The 16,222-nt window shown below is 34.5% G+C and overlaps 1 protein-coding gene across 1 annotated transcript; it reads right to left on the bottom strand.

Moving 5' to 3' along the window:
* Positions 1–11,476: 11,476 nt before the first annotated feature.
* LOC18111316 (BTB/POZ domain-containing protein At1g03010) lies at positions 11,477–15,884 on the bottom strand. The gene is made up of 4 exons (XM_006389630.3): positions 15,514–15,884; positions 13,905–13,971; positions 12,470–13,666; positions 11,477–12,324 (listed from the first exon to the last, which is right to left on the bottom strand). Exons 1-4 carry the CDS (start codon positions 15,603–15,605, stop codon positions 11,785–11,787), a joined length of 1,896 nt encoding a protein of 631 aa, XP_006389692.1. The 5' UTR covers positions 15,606–15,884; the 3' UTR covers positions 11,477–11,784.
* Positions 15,885–16,222: the final 338 nt, after the last annotated feature.

Below are 16,222 nucleotides of genomic sequence, written 5' to 3'. Positions count from 1 at the left end.
AACTTCTTCAATTTAACCCCTAATTGACCTCTAAACTTTTATTTCTTTGCAATTTTACCACTAATTTGAAGCAATTAACTTTGAAAAAATTAAGTGCGGTCCTCTAAAATTTTAATATTCTCAATTAAGCCCAAATTGGGTTCTCAAACTTAATTTTTCACCAATTGAATCCCTAATAAAATTAATTTGACTCATTTAAAGTATAATTAAGTCCTTACAGTTAATTAAATCATTTAATTTGACCCAAATTAATTGTTAAACATAATTAAACTTTTAATTTAGCCCATAATTAAATCAAATTGACTTATTAAAAATTTAATTATGTCTTAAGGCTTAATTTTTATGCGGATTTGTCCAATAATCATTTTATTTGACCTTGAATTTGCATTATTTCTCTAGTTTTGAGTATAATGGGGTACAATTAGGCTCCAAATTCATTCAAAATTGCAGCTTAATCTTCCTTTATATTTGAAATCCTCCCAGCTTATTTTTGTCAAAATGTTAGTCTTCTTGCTATTATTATTTATTTTAAAAGAAAAAAAGGATAAATTTTGAGGAATAACCTTAAAATAGGTTATGATAGGACCCAACAATTATGGATGCATTCACCAATGAACCCCACAAGACAAAATCCTCTAAGGACATTGACCATGATAAATTAGCAGCGTTAGAAGCCAAGGTAAGGGCCATCAAAGAAGTGGACTTGTATGATCATGTTCCAGCCATTAATATGTGTCTATTCTAGAATATGATTGTACCAAAGAAGTTCCAATCGACTCGTGACTTTTGCAACAATTGAGCCTGAAGAAAAAATAGGTGGACAAAGTTAGAAACCCTAGTGTAATACAATATTTGTGCAATCAACAATACTTGCATCGACCCTAACAATTGTGGATGCATTCTCCAATGAATTTCATAAGATAAAATCCTCTAACTACATTGATCATGATAAAATAGAAATGTTAGAAGCCAGGGTAAGGGCTACCTAAGGAGTGGACTTGTATGATCATGACTAAGCCATCGAGATGTGTCTAGTTCTAAATGTGATTGCACCAAAGAAGTTCTGTGTACCTGAGTTCATAAAGTACACCATAACTCATTGCCCTGCCACTTACCTCATCTCTTATTACAACATAACAAGTGGTTGGTAAACATTGACAAGGCACAAACATTTCCGGGGAATTTGACCCAAGAAAAAGTGTGGTATGTGTCAAACTTTGTTATTCTGCATTTTGGTTTTGGGATTACATCACATCTTTTAATGAAACTTGTCTTTTCAATCTCTTTGTTGTTTTGAAATCAAAATATTTTTTATGGAACTAATAATTTGGCATTATATTGTTGTCCACAATTGGATAAATATAACGGTAGAAATGATAGAACCCCAAGGTGTGTCATACAAGATGCTACAAGACAATCCCCACCCTTCGAAAACTCATAAATGTTACTTTTATAACCAATCATATGGCTCTATTCAAAATACTTTGACCACATCAGTTTTATAAAAAAATATGCATTTGCCAAAATAATCCTGAAAAATTAAACTTGCTTTTTTATTTCAAAAATAATTATATGTTTGCTTAAAACAGTGTGTAGACACCTTTTATAAGGTGGAAAACAAATCATTCAAGCAATTTTTATTTTGAAGTGACCAAATAATTTTGAACCAAAACACAAAAAATGAAAAATACACAAACACCCCCTGTCTTTTCGGCTATATTTTAGTTGTATGTATAATCGCATGTAGTTCGATTTACAAGTTATTAATTCATAAAAATATAAGTCTTTATGTAATGTTCCAAACAATTATATTGAATAAGGATAAAATTTATTGATTTTAACCATTTGTGCTTGAAATGATGAAAAACCATCTTTGTTATCCATTCACATTCTAAAATAAATCCCTCGTGGTCCCTATTTGATCCTAATTAAGTTTTTCTTCGACAAAACTCTAACTAGGATTACACCCCATACTGGGAGGCAAATGGAAATTCCAAATTCAAAGTCAATCCAAAATGGGATCACACCCTACACCGGGAGGCAAGAAGAAATTCAAGGATCAAAGACCAATGAGATGCTGTGAAAAATTCAAAGAGTTTGAAAAATCCAAATATTGAGGGTCATGCCCAAATAAAAAATAAAAATGACCAAGTCAAAGTCAAAACAAATGAAGATGCCCCACCAAAGCCATCAAAGAAGTGTGAATCAAAGACATAGTGGCAGTGATCTTAAGTTTCTAGAACCTCTAAACACTCTTTGAGCCTACAAATCCTTTTTCTTTCATACCCAAGAATCATAGCCTCATTATGTGTATGTAAAAGTCTTTTCTAATCAAGCAAGAAACCAAGCTGAACCAATAAATGGCATTCTTAAAATGCAAAGAACTTTTTCATAAAAATCATGACATTGCAAACAGAACTACTTGTCATTATTCATTCTGAAAAAAAAAAAGAGCTGAAAAAAAAATACAAATTTTCCTCAACAAAACCTTGAGTTTTTGCTCAAGTCTCTTGCTTTAAACCCATAAAAATAGAAGGTAACCTAATCATATACCTTTACCAGACCAAATCATTTTTTTTCCTAAAGAGAGATCAAAGCCCTTGAGAATTATAAGAAATTCAAAACAAAATTGTTTTAAGCATACATCGAGTAAATTACTATTTTTAAAATGGAAAGATTCATTTGAGTCATGGATAGCTAAACTTTGAGCTAACACTTGTTTCTCAATCATTACCTTATCAATTCTCAACCTTAAAACACACAATTCATCTTAGTTGTGAATGACTTGTCTTGGGGTTACGATCAAAGATAAAACTTTTAAAATTACATCTCATGATTTATTTGCAATAATTAGACTTAAATGAGCGTGATCCTTGAAATTTACAAGTTGATTCCAAAATAAAAAAGTGACTTTCAAATAAAAGAAGTCATTGATCGAGTTTGCAAAGTCCTTGACAAAAATGACAATGACACTTTTTTGAAAAGTTGAGCAGCCAGGTGGCAATGTAGGGGACCCTAAAAGGGATAATATACAATATCCAAATCAGCTGAGGCAAAGAAGTATATAATCAAATGGATTCAGTGAAATCCATCAAAGTTATACATAGTATCTGACGATGACAAATGCCTCTTAATGATAGGTGAAAGAATTAACATAACCATATCAGCTAAAAGCAATGTGCTCAAAAGGTCTATGACAATGAATTACTTTATGAGCTCCATCAACAGTTGAAAGTAATGTTATACTTGGGGGGCATCTTTGTAACATCCCCCGTTCCAGGATAAAAACAACAATCTCATGTCAACAAAAAAACAGAGTAGTTAATTTTTTTTCTATATCTATTCATGGTGTTTGTATTAAAGTCTACCGAAATTTCGACGGAGTCTCCCCTATACCAAGAGGTCCCAAGTTAACGACATTTAACCTGTTTACACTTCTAATAACCCGTATCTCCTAACTCAATCCTGACCCAATCATCCTAGGTCTCAATCCCACAAACATCATCATACATATCAAGCACAATATTTATGATATACATTATATAACAATTATCATTACGCATGGATAAAAATATAAATACGCATACATGGAACGTGGTTATATGAACTATAGAGTTAAGTTCATTTAATCAAATTTAAACATTAATTATACAAATTAAGTTATACAAACAGTTCCATGTTTACAAAATACAAGGGTATACTCCCTAGAACCTAGATTACAAGAAGTGAACATAAGTTAGGATCTACTCTTGTCGTGCATGTGATGGTCTTGAAACAAGATACATATTATTGAAACAAGAATATCACAATAAATATAACAACACAAATATCTAACAATTTAAAAAGGGCAACATGCATTCATATTCTGTTCACTTCTCCCTTCTGACTTTCATTAGAATCTTTATTCTTCAACTACTAAAAATCATTTCCCCTCCCATTATCAACCCCCATTTCTAGATTTTATAAGATCAATCATGATTATTTCTGCATAACACATTACCGATACCAATTTCACTGGTATCATCATCATCATCCCATAGGAGTCGATGTAAGGTGATCCCCTTACTTAGGATCCTAACATACACTAAATGTATGCTAGTCAATACATGGTTGATCCCCTTATCCGGGATCCTAACATACATTAAATGTATGCTAGTTCACGCCCCAAATCACACTTCTCACATTTCCATTGTCAGCGATAATTTTATTACTTGACAACTCACATAGCAACCATTCACCTAATATCCAATATTATGTAATTCATATATCACATTGGTAACATATTAATCATGGAATTTAACTACTAACATACACTAAATGTATGCTAGCCAATACATGCTTGATCCCCTTATCTGGGATCCTAACATACACTAAATGTATGCTAGTCCAAACAAAGCGATCCTCTTACCCGGGATCCTAACATACACTAAATGTATGCTAGTTCACGCCTCAAATCACACTTCTCACATTTCCATTGTCAGCGATAATTTCATTACTTGACAATTCACACAACAACCATTCACCTAATATCCAATATTTTGTAATTCACATATCACATTGGTAACATGTTAATCATGGAATTTAACTAGAAAGTATAGGTGTGATTTACCTACTTGCAATAGAAGCACTACTCGTGCTCCCTTGCTGTTGTCGTTGCCGCACGCCTGTGGTCCCTCCCACAAATCACAGGTTTATCTCATAAATTTTCCTCACTCAAGGATATGTTTTAAAATAACCATATCAACAGCCAATAAGTCTTTCTTTCAGTCATTTCTTAATATTTGAACTGTTACTGTTTAAACCTCGAACTGTTACTGTCCAACTGTTACTGTCTAGACATTGACTGTTACTGTCCGACCTCTCCTCAGAGTTTTAATTATATCTAGAGTTATATAACTCCATTTCAAGCGAGATTGGTCTCGTTGGAAAGCTAAGACACAAGGCTACAAGTTCTCTGATGAAGGAGAACCCAGCTCTGCCTCTAAGACAGTCAAAATTGCTCATCTCTAAGATAGTCAAAATTGCTCATCAACACACATTAGACTGTTATTGTCCAACTGTTACTGTCTTGATATTGAAATGTTATTATCCGCTACCTCTAAGACAGTCAAAATTTCTCATCAACAAACATTGGACTGTTACTGTCTTGATATTGAATTGTTACTGTCCGACCTCTCCTCAGATTTTTAACTATATCTAGAGTTATAGAACTCCATTTCAATCGAGATTGGTCTCGTTGGAAAGCTAAGACACCAGGCTACAATTTCTCTGAAGGAAGGATAACCCAGTTCTACCTCTAAGACAATCAAAATTGCTCATCAACAAACATTACCTACTGCCCTACAAGGTCTGTCATGACCCAATCTCGGTTGGTGTCTCATAGCTGGAGTTCTATAACTCCAAATTGAGCAAGACCAATTTCCTTAGTTAGTCAATATATAGGGATCAATTTATAATCGACTTTGAAATGACTCATAAGACCATATTTAGAACACCTTACCCAGTAAGAATCAAAATTTCGATCTTCAACTCCCTATTTTTCTTTCAAATGACAGCCGACCCTCCCCTCTTCTCTTCTTGTTCAAATTTTCTTGTTAATCTCTTGCCCACCAGTGTTTATTCTACCTATAACCCTTAATCTTAGATGTGTTCTTAAAATTTTGGTGCTTCTCTCTTGATTTGCAAAAATGGATACAAAAACTCCCTATTTTCTTTCCTTACTATTGCTGCAGATTTTTGGTGAGAAGAGGAGTATTTATGCTCTATAATTATTCTTATTTTCATTTAAGCCCCATTTTCTTTAAGTGTATCATTTTTCCCCCACGTCTTTTTTTCTTCTTATAATTAAGTTAAACCTCTTTTCTTTTCTTATAATTTCACCCCACAACTTTTAGTTTAGTTTATTTTTCTTTAATTTAATCCAACGTTGATTTTTTTTTCCCGGGGTTTACAATCTTCATGTCTAATAATTCAGTTTACTCTTTGAAGAATTGTTATAATACATAAAAAGTGTTATCACATGAATGCATCAGTTGGGGGCAATTTGCAGCAGTTATTGACAACAGATGACTTGATAAACCCATTCAGATAAAAGAGTAATGGAGCACCGTTTCTCCATCAAAATGAGTGGGCAATTGAGCAAGAATAACACAAATTGGGGTGCATCATTTGACTTATAGGGCAACATCATGACTAAGAAAGTTTGTCACTTCTCAAAGAATGATTAACTGAGCAAAGCTTTATTTATTGCCTAAAGGTTCAGGCTGTGCAATAAAGAAGCAATCAAGCACATTAATCACAAGGGAAAAACCCTAGTGGGCTGATGCGATTAAGAGGCAATCAAACACATCAAACACATGGGCAAAATCTTAATGGGCTGAAGATTTAAGCTAAGCAACTAAAAGGCCAAATCGGTTGCACAAACCTTTCCATCTATCATAAAATGATTTGCAAGAAGGGGGAGCTTATATTTGAAAATCAGGTAAAGATGCATGCGTAATATTTAAAAGCATTGTACATTTTTTTTTTATGTAGGAATTGCATAATAAATAATCCTTAATGAAGTCTAGTAAGACATCAACAAACAGGAATCCAACAAAGTTCCAAAGCCCAATAAGGCTTAAGATCATCCTAAACCCAACAAGGTTTAACAAGAAAGAGTCCAGCAAAACACTAGTAAAAGAACCTAGCAAGGCTCTGTTTGATTAAAACTCAACAAGGTTTTAACAAATAAAAAGTCTAGTACGACTGTAGCAAAAAAATCTAGTAATGTTCTCATCCCATCAAGGCTCTCACTACTTAAAAACCTAGATTTTAGAAAGCATATTAGAATTGATTTTCTTTTAAGTGCGCTTTCTAACCCTCAGCTATTAGAAAGTGCGCTCTCTAGCCCTATCTCTTTTCTTTTAAGTGCGTTTTCTACCCCTCGCATATCAGATAATATGTTTTATGGCCCTATCTTTTTTCTTTCGAGTGCGCTTTCGAGCCCTTGCATACCATATAGTGCATTTTCTAACCCGATCCATTTTCTTTTGAGTGTGTTTTCTAACCCTCACCCATCGGATAGTGCGCTTTCTAGCCTTATCTTTTTTCTTTCAAGTGCGTTTTCTAAGCCTCGCACATCGAATAGTGCACTTTATAGCCATATCCATTTTATTTAAGTGTGCTTTCTAGCTCTCACCTATCATATAGTGCACTTTCTAGCCGTATCTTTTTTTTTCAAGTACATTTTCTAGCCCTTGCATACCTAATATTATGCTTTCTAACCTTATCCATTTTGTTTTGAGTGTGTTTTCCCACCCTCACTCATCAGATAAGGTGCTTTGTAGATCTATCTCTTTTCTTTTGAGTGTGCTTTCTAGTACTCCATATCGGATATTGTGCTTTCTACCTCTATCCATTTTCTTTAAAGTGCACTTTCTAGCTCTCACCCATTAGATGGTGCATTTTCTAGCCCTGTCTCTTTTCTTTTGAGTGCGTTTTCTAGCCTTCGCATACCGAATTATGCACTTTTTAACCCTATCATTTTTCTTTTGAATGCATTTTCTAGCCCTAACTTATTAGATAATGCACTTTCTAGCCCTATCTCTTTTCTTTCGAGTGCAATTTTTATCTCTCACATACCAAAAAATGCGCTTTTTAGCCCTATTTATTTTCTTTAAGTGAACTTTATAGCCCTCACCCATTAGATAGTATGCTTTATAACCCTATTTCTTTTCTTTTGAGTGCACTTTCTAACCCTCGTATATTGGATAATGCGCTTTCTAGCTCTATCCATTTTCTTTTAAGTGTGCTTTCTAGCCCTCACCCATCAGATAATGCGCTTTCTAGCCCTATTTATCTCCTTTCTGAGTATGTTTTCTAGCCCTCACCCACTAGATAATGTGCTTTTTAGCCCTATCTTTTTCTTTCAGAGTGTGATTTCAAGCCTTCACCTTTCAAATTATGTGCTTTCTAGCCATATCTTTTTTTTTAGTGCGCTTTCAAGCTCTCACTTCAACACTTTTGAAAGGATCAATAACTTTTTGTTTGGTAATATCCATATCTTTTTATCTTTTCTTCTTTACAAGCTTACTATCAAATGTCTCTTATGAGACTTTTTGTCACAAGTATTATAAAGAGAGTGACAACTATCATAAACCAATTTTGAAAATATTTTTAAAATACAAAAAATAATGTTCTTTATGTATTTTCATCATTTTCAGAATTTCAACAACTTTTCAAAAGAATTCAAAAATCTATTTTCAACACGTTCGAGTATTAATAAAAAAATCACAAATTAATTCTTCTCGTTGAGTCGACATTGATGTTGCTTTTTTCAAAATACAAAAATTAATAAATTAGCAAAGGGATCAATAGTGAAAAGGAAGAAAATGAGACCAAAAAATTTAAGTTGCTTGGGGACCAAGCAATTGAGAGGAAGAAAACAAAAACTTTTGCCTATAAAATGGTGAAGGAATGTCACACAAGTGGGGGAGGCCAAAGAAAATAAACAAATAAATAAAAACCAAAAAACATGTTTCCCATACTTTTCTCTTCAAATCTTCCACACACACAAAAGAAAAAAACTCAAGCCCCTAATAAACCTAAACCAGCTGCCAACCGAAAAAACCTAAAACCAAAGAACCAGATCTCTCCCTCATCCCTTTACTATAAAAAGAAAAAACAAACACATAAATAAAAATATCAAAGTCTTTCCTCTCTTCACCTTTCATTTCTCCATAAACACTAGCCACACCTTTCATCCGTAAGTCAGCCACCATCCATGAACCACCACTACTCAAGACAACTCCCTCCTCTCTACCCACAGCTATCAACTTCTCATCGATGGTTAGTCACAATACCAACCTTCACACCAACCTTTCTCCTCTTCACCACAGCTCACAACAACCATGAGTAACCCCTTACTGTGCAATCCTCTACCTCACGATGTCCTCCTCTCATCCATCCACCTGAAGCCACCATAAAAATCAACTCACCAACATTGTGAAAAGCCCTTGTGTCTAGCCATTTCCTCACAGCTGACATCACCGCTAGCCAAACACCATCACCATTGACCACATTCCTTCATCAGCAAGCACCAGCTCCTTAACATCAAAGCAACCCCCGCCAATAGCAGATCCAACAACGCTAACTCCAGCAGAATCATTGATGTGAGTACCATTGCAAATGACTTCTCCTCTCTTATCCAAGCCATCCACAACTCTATCTCTCCAATGACCAGCAACTCTCTTTCTTCTCCAAGTTAGCCACCTATAAGAGAAAAGAAAAAAGTGAAACTAAAAATCAAAATAAAATGAACTACTTTTTATGGATTTTTCTTGGTTTTGCAAGTGGTAGTATCCCTCACCGCTAGTATAGGAAGAAAGAGAAGAAAGAGGTGTTTCCAATCCACCTATTTTTCATCATCACCAAAGGCGGCACGTGGACTATTTTTGCAATTTCAGAGGTTTTCCGACATGGAACTTGAGTTTCCAGCAACTTCTTCAAATTATTTCAACTTTTGGAAGGTTGATTTTTTTAATTTTAAATGTTTAATGTGTGTGTTTAAATTATTGTTACAATTTCGAATTTTGGTGGTTTTTAAACATGTAATTGTGGAGTAAAAAATATAGTAAAAAAGAGAATGTATGTGTGTGTTGCATTTTCGTATTACTTTTTTTTTATAAATAGATGGTAAAAAAAGGAAAAAGATAAAATATAAAAAAAATTAATTAACCAAATGTTTTAATTGCATCCGTCCAAATTTCAAAAGTTTTTTATGCATATTTTCAAAAAAAAAATGCATTTTTATCATGTTTTAAAAATACAAAATTGATATCATAACTAGTTTATGATTATTCATTAGGGTTTGGCCAAAGTATCAAAAATCCCAAAACAATTAATTTATTTAATTAGTATTCAGGGTGTTAGAATTTAGTTGTAGACTTTAATATTCAGGTATAAAATTATATTGTAAAGTATAGAAAATAAATGTGATGTTAAAATTTGGGCTTTAGAGCGGTTAGAATTTTACCCAATAAGGTAGAGACTTTCTCGTGAAAGGAAATATACCTTGAATTTTAGATGAGACCAACAAATAGAAACACGACTTAAAATAACAATCAATTAACAATACAACTTACCATAGATAAGGTATACTGGGGGTGATGCATCTCCCCTCTACACAACTAGTCCTCTTACCCAAACTCTCGTAGACCATATGTTTCCTATTGACTATAATACTAAGTGATGACTCCCTCTAATCATAACTTTATGATTAAACCCAACCACCTTTCATTCTAGGAGGCAGCCCCGCCATTCGATGTCATGCACGTGACGACACTTCAACATTGGATTGATTGAGAATTAGGTTTTATAATTTATTTTGATTTACTTTCTATGGAGTTATCCAAGTCTTATGACCTAAATCATGGATTTGACAGGTTGGCTTGGGTCATTTGCTTTCCCTTTTATTTTTTTCAATTTCATCTTTCAACATTATGTTGATTGAGAATTGATTTTTATAATTTGTTTCATCCAAGTTGTCTTGGACCTAAATCGCATATTTGAAAGGTTAACCATGATTGATCCAGGTCGATCCAATTTTATTCATCTTAATATTGGAAAAAAAAAGATGTCGTCTTGATTTTTTTTAGTCAAACTACGCATTTACCAATCATTCAAGTTGTCATTGGATCTGTCAAGTCAATCGGGTCATATAGAATCAACTCCTACATGATTTAATTTTTTTCTACTTGAAAAACATTAGTTATGCCTGGATGTTTCTTTTTATATTAAGAAAATTGATCTGACCTGCAGTATAATGCAAACCAACGATCTAATAGTTATTAAATTTAAATGTTTAAATTTTGAAATTATATATAGATAATTGAGATTATAATTGAATGGTATAATTTTAAGTTAATTTAGCTTTAAATTAAAATGCTGAAATGCTCTAAAAAAAAATGTATGGCTACAATTAGCTGGAATGGAATTAACAATTGTTTGCCCCTTATAATAATAAAAAAAAATTGGTCTAGGAATGCATGCGAGCCAGGCCAATTGGGCTTTTATCAATTTTAAGGGATTTGGACAGTAGAGCTATGGGCTTAGCAATAATGAATTCCATTGATATAATTGGGCTAATACAAACAACTCTAGTATATATCGTGGTTAAGTGGATTTTAACAAGAGAAAAAAGCTAATGATTTTTGCTTTTTATTTTACATATTTGGTAATTGATTGGTTTATGTTAATGAAGCCAATGAATTGATTACAAGATTCGTGCGTATTGCAAAAACTACTTTAATTTACATAAATTCAATTTATATAGAATTTTTGTATTTTAATAAAAATGAGAATAAGATTATGTTTAAATAGAATACTATGGGTAATTTTTGTATCAATATCGAGCTTGTGCTGAAGCAAACATAAAGTTGCACATTGTTTAATTAGCTCATTTAGCCATAGTATCTGATGATGTAATTCATGCATGTACGTAATGAAATCATTCATCTCCTCAGAAATCTCTTACAAGTAGATGATGTAAAGAGTTGCTTGAAACGCATTACATTACATATTTTCCAGGCATCACCTTGGAATACAAATCTGATTGAGTTCCGGCTGCTGCCTTCGAGTGTTCATCAAACAAAAAGTTAAAAGCAGCCGACGATCTCACTAAACATGGCTACTCAGCATCAACACTCCAAAACCACCAAGCTGATATTAGACGAAATCACACTATATTTACTGTGCATTTTTTTTTTTTTTTTTTAACTTGAAGTTGTTCGCACGCATCTACAGTCATGAAACCGAGTGACGTCTTCTCTTCTGAAATAAGAGCCTTGTTTCTGAATTAGCCTTCCCCCCTATGGGTTTGAGTCCGTTGATTCGGAACAGGGCGTTAAGCTTGCTTAATTTTTTGGTGAATGATTTGAAGAACTTATTTGCAGGATGAGACCTTACCAGCTCCTGTTTCATGGACACATGATCCTTTTCAAGGTCAGTCATCCTCATTCTCATTCTTGCTACTTCAAGCTTCAGCTCTCGATTCTCTCTTCTAACCGATGCATAATTATCTCTTGGAGAAATGGCCCCACTTCCTGCGCCACTGCCTGAACGTTGAGGGAATTGACCGTTTAATGCACCGAAGAAGAACTGGTTGTGTCCCCCATTCATTGCATTTCGGAGCCTGATCTGTTCAAAGTATAGCACTTGGACTGCCATCTGTACTGGCAACCTTTCATCTTGTGCAGCATGGCTGCAGGCTTCTTGAGATAATTTCTGGCAATCGATGGTCTTGCAGAGTCGGGAGCGTTCTGAATCTTTAATGTTTGGGTGAACCTGTAAATAGAGCATGAACAAAACACAAACTGGTGTTTGAATCTTGTAAATGAAAAATCTAGAGGCATGAAGATGAAGTGGGAGGTGGAGCTGCATATTGTTTTTGTGAACACAAAGAGAGAATAGTAGAGGAAGAGTTACTAACTTTGAGGAAGATATCCACAGCTCTGTACAATCCATCGCTAACTGTACGAGCATGGTCTGGAAGTAGTTCTGCCAGTGCTATAAACTTTGATGGCAGTAAGTTTGGGTCTAGCGCAACTTCTGCAAGAAAATTGTCCAGTAATTTTGATACCTTTAGAATTGAGCTCTGTTTAGGAGAACCGGGGCTGTCAAAATCATAAACCATCTCACTCTCATCCCGCAAGTTGTTATCTTCATCCTCATCCTCATCCAGGTTTAGAAAGATAGAGAAGATCCTCAAGACCGAATCAGTATCATACATGGCGCAGTGGTTGTTTCCATGTGAATTTGCTGGTATTAGGATGTCCTCAAGAATTGCCTGATCAAGTTGAAGACCAATCCTCCTCTCCAAATCAGATCTGCAAGAAGTAGTTGCTGATGACGCTATAGTAGTTTTTAATAAGCTTGAAAGAAAAACCATTGGAACTGGACACTTTCTTGATTGGGTTGGTAGTAAACTAACTATTGCCTCGACGATGACTCTTTGTTTCTTCTGCGACTCCAAGTCCAAGAGACTTCCTTTAACCAAATGAGGGTCCCTGACAACAAGTCCTTGAAGAGAATTATGGGCATAATTTATCAAAATTTTGCTAATCATATCCTGTTTTAGACCCTTTGATTTAACTGCGGTTAATACTCTTTGGAAGAAATCAAGATTCAGCATTGCGAGTGATTTTCCCCACCAGTCTGATGGTGTTTCTGGTTCCATAAGTGGCATAGTTTTTGCGGGGTAGTTGTGGTCAAGCTTTAACAAGCCAGAGGTCAGTTGCTCTTTGCATGCATTGTTTGCAATTGCATTGATAAGCCTATTGACCAGATTGATCTCTTCCGAGATGGGCAATAAAGTTTCACATCGGTGAAGAACTGAAATTGAAATTGATATGTTTGGAAGCACCATCTCCTTTAGATACGCTTCAGCCCGGGCTTCCAAGTTCTTCTCTGCAAGATCTTCTGTCATTTCCAGAAAACGGGCTGTGCAACATAACATAGCAACATTTGATTGTGTAATCTCGAAATTTACTCCATAGCAGAACTTTGCAGCAAGCTCGAAACCCTCTGGTCCACCCGGTACAGCAGGGATATTTATGCGTGAGATCTTTGAATCTTTCGCTTCCAGCAACAGTTTACGAATTCTTCCACTTCGAGAAACTAGAGGAAACTGCATAGAATTTGAATCATAAATTTAATGTTTCCAGTGAAGTTTTCTCTATCTTTTTCCTTTTCTTCTCACCGTACGACAGTCCATTTATTCAACATTTACAGGTAGAAATTATTTTTGGTACCGAATACCACAATTGATGTCAAGGTATCAGAGGTGAGAAGATCAGGAAGCTGTTTTAGATCCTAAACTCTTGTTCTATATGCATGCACATTTGCATGAACTAGATTTTTCTTACCTTGTGAAGTGCAAAGTTTGATGCTCCTACTTCGATTGTAAGATCACTAGAAACATCCGAAATTGGCCTGCAAAATGGTTGAATGATTAAAGCCTAGACAAAAAAAAAAAAATTCCAAAATAGAAAGAAATAAATGATTCCTACACGTTAGTCAGTGCCATTAATTTAGAGACCATATAGGAGCTTCTACCATAGACCTGAACTCCCATTTTTGAAACCATAAATTTCAAACAGATTCACATGACCAGAGAGTAGATTAAGTGTTTCAGGGGCAAATTAAGCATGAAGGAACCACCTCATATCTATGGATTGTGTGATCCATCTTGATTGTCTGAATCGACAATGATGGCCCAGATGGAAAAACCAAGAGCTCAATTATTACACGATGAGTGGGACTGCCCAAGCAGTCTACTGCAGTAGGCAATTAGGTTATATTTCTTAACTGTAAAAAACCTGAACTGCAGAGTGCAGAATGGGTTGTTCTTATGCAATGGAAACAATTTGGAAATTTTGCCAACCTACGTAGATCTGACAGATGCAAAAGGGTGACCTGAGTTGTGAGATAGCTGTGTTTGTCTCAAGTTGTCATACTCAATGAACTACTGTATGGCTTATTGGCACATGTTTGAGGCCTTATCTAAAAGAAAAGAAAAGAAAACTAATCTTTTGAGTGATAAAACATTAATTGCATTTATAGACTTGAAGATGGAGCATGTGAATGGATCTGCAGCCTCATGCCTCTGTAGTTCAATTCGAGCAGAACATATGCAAAGTCAAGATCATATGTTTGATCTATCATGCTCTATGCTTACTTTTTTGAAGTTGTATTATGAACTGTTGTTTTCTTCTCTTAATGGCTAGGGGCAATCAGCTACTCAAGCTCATAGGATTACTTGGACCTACAGAAGGCTTCTTGTTGGGTGTTTCAAGGGATGTCTAATAAATTCTCATCAATAAATCTTTTTTTATCGTTTTATTTTGTTTTTTTGTTGATTTTTTCAATCTATAATCTATCCACCAGATTCTTTTTTGGACTGATTAAAATTCAAAATTCTGAGTTTACAAAATTGCAGGACAGACAGAAGACACTACTGAATTGCGCAAAGCTCTTCATTTCAGGTTATAAAATAGTCTTTTTCTTCAGTTGAAGTAAAAAACAAAGGTGAATAACCAAATAGTCAAGACAGTGATTCAAGTTGCAGTTTTTCAAATTTAAGAGAATTTTCATCAGAAAAAAAAATAAAAATCATTGGCCTCTCTTTCCGGGGATACACTTTCTATTTCCAGCAGTCTGCCTTAATTTTTTTTTTTATTATTTCCTTGTTAATCAAGAAAAATTGCGCTTTCCCCTGAGATTAAAATCACATTGTTACAATCTTGAACTTCCAATGATTCTCTAATAACAAAAACTCTCTCAAGCATTATATGCTAGCTAGGTTGTGCATCTGAAAACTCATAGCAAGCATCAGAAAATTTTCTTCCTGAATCATGCAATGGACATTGAAACAAACCTCACAAAACAGCAAATTAGAGGTAATAGCTAGTGACATGAAGACTAGCATGAGATAAAGCTCGTTAGAAAGTAGTTTACTGGGAAAGACAAGATTACCATTCAGTAGCATGCCTTATACTTGAGCTTGGACGAAATGCTCTCTTCCCTGATATACTTGGCTTCAATTCACCTACTGTAACCACACCCATCTCCTTATTAGAAAAAAGAAACCTGGCAATTCAGTCTTAGATTTCACTCAGAAAGTTCTGCACCACCAACCCCACTAACAAGTGTCTCTCTTTCAAGAATCTAACTGTTTTTAACAATCCATGATCTCTTGTTTGTTACAAACCAGAATAGGAGTTATTATTCTTCTGGTGAAAGCTGTTTAAAGGACACCTCTTCCTTTAGTTCTATTTAGAAAAGGAAAGCTAGAGTGAGGTGAAAGTCATGGTAAAATTTAAACTCACAATCATTTGATTTAAAAAAAAAAAAACCCTTACATGTTATGTGAAAATATTTTGACCTACAAACAAGTATATATGAACGGTGACCTTTTCTTCAAGGAGACTTTTGATATATACTTTAATGAGTGTTTATGATGTGCTTAATCTAAAGTCAAGAATTTTGTAGGTGTGTGACTACACTTTTCGGAGAAAGGCGGTGAGGTGTGGTCTTTTTTCTTACATGGTTTTTGTTTGAAAAATCTGCAGGAATCCTGAAGGGTTGCAATGCTTTTAGGGGGTGTAATCATAGCTAGTGAAAGCTACCCGCAATAAAGATTAGCTTAATTTAATTCTATATTATGTGTAAAGCTCACTAAAGT

The sequence above is a fragment of the Populus trichocarpa genome, chromosome 2 (genome assembly GCF_000002775.5).
Source record: "Populus trichocarpa isolate Nisqually-1 chromosome 2, P.trichocarpa_v4.1, whole genome shotgun sequence".
Taxonomy (NCBI): domain Eukaryota; kingdom Viridiplantae; phylum Streptophyta; class Magnoliopsida; order Malpighiales; family Salicaceae; genus Populus; species Populus trichocarpa.
This window is presented reverse-complemented; position numbering and strand designations above follow the sequence as displayed.

Coding starts and splice junctions, on each gene's coding strand:
- LOC18111316 (XM_006389630.3), bottom strand. CDS start 15,605: ATGGGTGTGGTTACAGTAGGTGAATTGAAGCCAAGTATATCAGGGAAG. Junction 13,667..13,904: donor CAAACTTTGCACTTCACAAG/GTAAGAAAAATC, acceptor AATTCTATGCAG/TTTCCTCTAGTTTCTCGAAG. Junction 12,325..12,469: donor CTGTGGATATCTTCCTCAAA/GTTAGTAACTCT, acceptor CTCTATTTACAG/GTTCACCCAAACATTAAAGA.